Source organism: Salvia hispanica, chromosome 2, assembly GCF_023119035.1.
Source record: "Salvia hispanica cultivar TCC Black 2014 chromosome 2, UniMelb_Shisp_WGS_1.0, whole genome shotgun sequence".
NCBI lineage: Eukaryota > Viridiplantae > Streptophyta > Magnoliopsida > Lamiales > Lamiaceae > Salvia > Salvia hispanica.
This window is the reverse complement of record NC_062966.1, coordinates 34,547,277-34,553,655: the sequence shown is the minus strand read 5'-3', so window position 1 is coordinate 34,553,655 and position 6,379 is coordinate 34,547,277. Positions and strand designations below refer to the sequence as shown.

Below are 6,379 nucleotides of genomic sequence, written 5' to 3'. Positions count from 1 at the left end.
GCCCGTCTAGCTCAGTTGGTAGAGCGCAAGGCTCTTAACCTTGTGGTCGTGGGTTCGAGCCCCACGGTGGGCGCTTATTATTTTTTTGTATAGCCATGAATGAAACGATGTCGTAGGCGTTTATTTATTACTCTTGACAATTAATTTTTACTGATGCGGCAATATTTTACTGGAGTCATTTTACTGAAAATTAATTGTTACCGATTACCGTTAAACGACGTCGTCAGTATGAATCGACTGTTAACAGTTCCCGCTTTTTTTGGGTTAATGTTCCGTGTTTTAGGGGCTCAGTTCTGTTGCAAAACCTTTTCGATTCTGATTGAACCCTAGTTTTGCTGTTGATACTTAGAAAATTGCTGATTTTGTTTAGGCACAGGTACTTGTGAACGTAACTCAGCAGTGTGAATTGCAGCAGACCGAGGTGAAGATGCCTTGAAGCAATCTTCATCAATTGAAGCGATTGGTAACATGATGCTTATTCATATTCTTATTTATTTATACATAAATCTGGTGTTGTTTTATTTCAGGATTTGTCCAGCTACTTCATCCAGCTACTTCATTGTTGCAATATTTAAACTCTCTGAATTTCATTGGCCTAATCTATGTATGTGATCCATTACTTGATATTCCGACGAACCTGGTTGTTTTAATTTAATATGCACCTTAACCGGGAGAAAAATTATTCCGCTTCGTATAAGTAAACTAAGCTGGAAATGTTTTATTACAACTCGTGAACTACTCACTGCACTCAGTTTGTACGACACAATGAGTAGTTCACGATCTGCAGATAAATGCAGCTAGCAATGCCAACTCAAGGCACTAAGTGTGATATGTGAACCATGTTGAGTCTTGGTGCTAGCATCGTATGCAACAACGTCGTCCACTTAATTTTGATGTTTATGTCACTTTTGTTTGGTTTGTTATAAATTGTGCCACTACATTAACAAATAGACTGTAGTTCAACATAAGTGAGATGTACTCTATATTCTAGAGGGGTTATATTTCTTTATACATTAGGCCAGAGATGTTATAGTTTGAATCAGAGGAAGAATTACATGCATCTAAGCATTATGATATACTCCTATCAAGTAAGATAACAGCAGGCAGACGTACTACTTTCCAAAGAGTTTCCTGCAGTGCCGCTTTGGCCAGTCACTAACATCCATAGCATCACCTGTGATCACTTCATTTATCAGGTCTTTGAAAATCTGGCGTTCAATGTCCAGCACCAGAGCAGGAACCTCACCGCGGTAATCTACCCAATCTTCTGAATTATGCATCATATCTGCATTCAACAGCCTGGTCATCTCATCTTCCTCCTCAAGATCACAATCTGATATCCTGCACAGACGGTCCATCTCCAAATGTACTTCCTTCAACAGCCCTTGTGGACTTGCCCGTTTCTTTTCCACTGTATATAATCTGCTTGAAGTGATTTTGCGGACTAATATTTCATCTACCAGATCAAAAATCATCTTTCTCTGGATTCTCCTGTCCAAATTCATCTTGTCATTCTTTTCAATGACAGCTCCATTCACTGCCTCTCTGATGTCCTCTGTTTGTTCCAGGACATGAAACATGTCTGGATTGATCAGGTGGTGCGAGGAAAAGAGCTTCTCAGTCGTTGAGATGACACTTGAGTCTTTGAGGAGCCCAGATGTCAGTAGTATCTTGTTAATGTATCTATAATCAGGATTGAGGCTGCCATTGTGATTCACAGAAGCTCCATCTGTTTTCTTGTTCAGTTGTGTAAGCTCTTGAACCGAGTATCCCACGTTTTCTAACTTCTGATTGTACTTGAAATTATTATTCAGTCTTGTGCAGTCCATTAAATGATGTAGATTCTGAAGACACCATTGTTCATCAGGAGTTTGGCCTTCATCTTCTATTCAGTCCAAGAAAACACAAATAATATACCAGTCAGATACTGCTTCCAAAATCTTGTGCAGATAAGTTATGAAATATATATGTCAAACTATGTCATGCATGCTAGTTCTCTGACACACACTTTCCTGGTGATATTAGCCGATTTTTTAGTTTCATAAACAATGTGACAAACCTTCATCTAGGAACATTTAATAGCAACTTGTTTCTGTAATTTTAAAAGAATTATGGCACACTGTACTGCCAAAATAAGACAGAGAAATGGCACAAGGGAGTATACAGATATCTATGGTATTCATCATTCTCTTCTAGATACTTTAGTGTTTCACATTAAATACATAGATAGAGCATAATCATGGCTGGATGAATTAATGTTTATCACTACCAACTATCACTACTATGTATTACTAATCTCATTTCAAACAGCTTCTATCAAAGACCTAACTGGTAAATGAGAAATAGTCTCCAGCTATTAATGTCTGACACATGCTAAATCTTTTACATGTGTTGGAAATGCATTGAATCAAGTCTTCAAGTAATTGTAATATTTGATGTTCATGCCACTCTTGTTTTGATGATTTAGGTAAAAGTTCCAAATTGATGTAACAAACTTTATCTAATAAACAAAAATTACTGATCAAGTTTATAAGTTTGAAGACTGAAATTAGGTTGATACTGAGAGAAATGGAGTTATACCTTGAAAAACTGTTGTTATTTTCTTTATTGGAGATGGTGAATCTTCACAATAGAATGTATTGTCAAGAACCGAGATCGGGCTAGGTTGTTCCAGCATGGTTACAACACTTTCAACTGCTGGCATGCGTTCTCTAGTTGTTGACATATGATTCTGAAGGCAAAAAAGGACACTTGTTAGTGAACCAAAACTAGCTTACCATACACGCTTGGCATACTATAAATTTTGCACATACCTTGTCTTGTCTGGTATTTGTTTTGATTGAGCGAGCCAGGCTTGTCACCTCTGTTTCCGACTGTGAGACTATACTGTTGTTGCTTTCTGATACAACAGAAGCTGTGTCACCTTGGTAGCTCATGGATCTTGTCTCGCCACTAATCTCGCTCATTTGGTCATCACTCAACTGCTGATCCTTTGCTTTGACTCTGTTTTTTCTGATCTGAGAGCCTTTTTCCATGACTTTCTTGCTGCCATACTTTCCCACCCTCACCGATTCTGATTCTGCCCTGAGAGCATTTTGTTGTAATCTTGGACTCACTGTTCCAGAACTCCTACCAGGAGTAGTGTAATTTTCAACTTTCATGCGTGGAGTTGTTGTCGAGACTCTATCCAGTTCTGAAGTGCTCCAAGAAGTCTTCTTTTCACTAGAATGAAGATGTCGACCTTGATGCCTGACATTTCTATTCTCTGGTGTGAGATTGTTTGCTTTTTGGCTGTGAACTGAACTTCCCCTGTGATATTTAGGGGTGAGATTCTGCAGATGTGATGTTTCTACAGTTGACAACTGAGCGGGAACTGAAAGTTTAACTTTCTCCATCACTTTGGCTGGTTTTACGATCACAATAGAATCTAATTGCTTTGGACTGCGAGGCTCCTTCACCGTAGGATGGCAGAAAGTCTTGTTGTTCTTCCACGTTGCTAACTTGGAATTCTGATGGGGGCAGCTTTCTTCCAAACACCCTCTCCTTTGCGATGTGAGCTGTGCAGAAACTCCTCTTTCATCCTCCATCCTTGCTCTCGTTTTCTGCATTGCTTCAAGTATCTGTTTAAGAGCTCTGAGGTCCTTACCCGACTTCTTGAATTCAAGATCGGTTATCCTCTTCTCAATCTCACCATAAACTGAAGTTTGATGCAGGGTAGTTGTGGCAACTTTTCTGCATTTGGAAGCCATTTTCGGAGAACATTGACTGGAATCCTGTTGCCTCCACGGAGCTGGTTCCACAGGAAACCTTGAAAATGTGGTTGGTTTCCTGACAGAACTGGCGGTCTGCAATTTTGATGATGGCGAAGCAGGAGTGTTTTGTGAAACACAAGGAGAGTGGTTCGACTGAATTTGCTTGTTGTGTTCCTCTGCTGGCTGTGAAAGAAACGCCTCTTTTATGCATGACTTCATCGTTGGAGTCCTGATCTCGTCTGTGGAAATGGCTCCCGGGAAAGCATCCAAACCCATTAGCCTCGCTACGACACTGGATGTTCGTTGATGGCTTCCAATTTCTTGATTCGGATGGATAACTTGGCTGGATTTCAAACTCTCCACTTGCATTTCCCTGCCAAGAAAGTTCAATCTCGACTCAAAGGCCTTCATAGAATTGGTTTTGCTGTCTAAGGACAGTCTTGGCAGTTCTTTGGGCTTCATGGCCGACTTATACACCTCCCGCGATTCTCTTCCATCGTAAGAGAAGCGAGGAAGTGCAAGCCGCTCGTCCTTGGCAAGACCACGAGGCACTCCACTTTGACTTGCAGCTTTCAGCTTCTCGGTTTTAAATGGCTGCAAGGGCCTGGGGGAGTCGATGTGTTTCATCACGGTCCCTCTTCTTTCATCTTTGCTCTGGGATTTGATGGACAAACTCCGGACTTCTCTGTGCATCGAGTCCTTCACTACATCTCGAAGATCTTGTGATCCGGTGCCCTGAGTCGATGAAGGCTGGCGTGCTTTTGAGGATGGGGTTTGATATGGGCTTTCAGGGATACTGATTTGTCTTAGTGAAAGTGTTTCTGGCTGAATGGCTCTACTGAAATCGAGCGAGGAAAATGTCGATGAGCATGAAGAGGATGAAAAGGAGGCTCGGGATGATTCACTGGAGATTCTTGGTTTCTCTTTCTGCATCTCCATACCCTTTTCCTGAAAAATGTAAGTCGTTCGATTATCTCCAAAAGTACTTATAAATACTAATAGGTACAGGCAACCATGAAAGGAAACTCATTTCTCCCTTACCACAATGGATTTTGTTGCATATTGCTGCCCCATTTGGTGCTGCCCACCTTCAGAAATGCAAAAGGTGCATTCAATATTAGCAAAACTGTAAGTGAATAAGTGCTTTGAATGTATAAAAATTAATTGCTCTTATTTACATGAATTCTTAGAACTGAACTGATCACTGTCTGCTGATACTAAACAGTTTTGTAGTCTTAGTCTTAGTATTCTTTAACTAAATTCATCTAGTCTTACAAATGCCTCTGCTCCTATCCAGTAGTATCTTGCCTTAGTAGATTACCACAACTTACTTCACATTTTCATGCAACATTTTCACTTAAGAGTATTAAATTATTTTACATCTAATAGTGGCAAAAAACTAGGACACTTTCCCCTGCTATTAGAGAGACTAACACTACTTCAATTAAATTTCATACTATCATAAACAGCCATAGAGAAGATGAAATAACAAATTCTTGTGGCAATGAATTCATATATGTTATGGAGTTTTAAAAACTGAAACTTCAGGATTACCTTGTAGCAGCCTTTTGCTGTTACAGCTGCTAATACGCCTTCCGGTGATGAAATGGTGACGGTCGAATATTTGAAAAATCCCATTCATGCATCCCATCTGCTTCCGAAGATCTCGGTTTTCATCTCGTAGAGACGACGACATCTTCTTCTCCACTCCCTCTGCCGTACCTCTTCAATAGCTCGTACAGTCTCCAATATTTTTGCGAAGTTGAGTCACCTAAAAAATGCTGCCTGGTTCAAGAAATCATGCATTTACAATTATATATATGCAGGGATAAGCTTCAAACACATGCATCATAGATCTTTCATAGCTAAGTAGCTTCAGTTTTAGGATATTTCTTGTCAAGAAAAATCTCTGTCACCGAAAGGATATTAGTCTTGTCAAACATTTCTATTGTTTGGCCTTTATGAAAACTCTGAGAAAAAGAAAGAGAAGACAGTGCACTTACACAGAAGGTGCAAATAATTTGTATGATGACTTGAGATCACTGGTCTAAAAATGATCACTTTTTAAGATTCCAGTGATAAAGGCAGACAGTTTCCTCTGTTGAATGCCACCACCAAATTGAAGAGACTGAACAATGAACCTAGATCCCAATTTCTCACCTCTAATGTATCAGTAGAAAAAAGAAAAAAACAATCAAGAAAAGATGTTATTCCTTTTGGGTTTTTTTCCACAGAGAGAAATATAAGTTTGTATATCTTTTGGCTCTCAAAAAAGGCTGCTGGATTTAGAGGCTAGTTTGTAGTGGGAATGGGTTATTTATAAAAACAGGTTGTTTTATTTAATTGTTTGAGGTGAGAATGTGGGTCAGATCTAGTGTGAATAAGTGGGACATATTCTTTTGTTTTTTTTAGTGATTATTTTCTTGAAATTTCCATGTGGACAGTATGAGGTGGGGTGGGTCTGAGTTCTGGCAGGAGGACCTCTCTATATGGGCATGTGGGCTCTGTCAGTAATGCAAGAAAGTGGATTGGTGCACTGGCAGTCCCCTTTGAGTCTAAACCTGTTTTTTTCTTCCCAATCATCTAGAAAGCAACATGAACTTTTTTCTGAATAAAGTATTTAGCAA

General features: G+C 39.6%; 1 protein-coding gene and 1 non-coding gene across 3 annotated transcripts; one reads left to right on the top strand and one right to left on the bottom strand.

The window, feature by feature from the left end:
• On the top strand, window positions 1-73 carry TRNAK-CUU. The gene has a single exon. It is a non-coding gene; the product is annotated as a tRNA-Lys (tRNA).
• Window positions 74-953: 880 nt separating this feature from the next.
• Window positions 954-6,037, bottom strand: LOC125207089 (protein LONGIFOLIA 1-like). Of its 2 annotated transcripts, none has more exons than XM_048106298.1 (6): window positions 5,756-6,037; window positions 5,307-5,537; window positions 4,794-4,840; window positions 2,814-4,700; window positions 2,581-2,731; window positions 954-1,885 (listed from the first exon to the last, which is right to left on the bottom strand). In XM_048106298.1, exons 2-6 carry the CDS (start codon window positions 5,446-5,448, stop codon window positions 1,113-1,115), a joined length of 3,000 nt encoding a protein of 999 aa, XP_047962255.1. In that variant the 5' UTR covers window positions 5,449-5,537; window positions 5,756-6,037; the 3' UTR covers window positions 954-1,112. The 2 variants fall into 2 exon arrangements, with proteins under 2 accessions (XP_047962255.1, XP_047962254.1); XM_048106297.1 differs by having other exon boundaries at window positions 5,307-5,533.
• Between the last annotated feature and the right edge of the window lie 342 nt (window positions 6,038-6,379).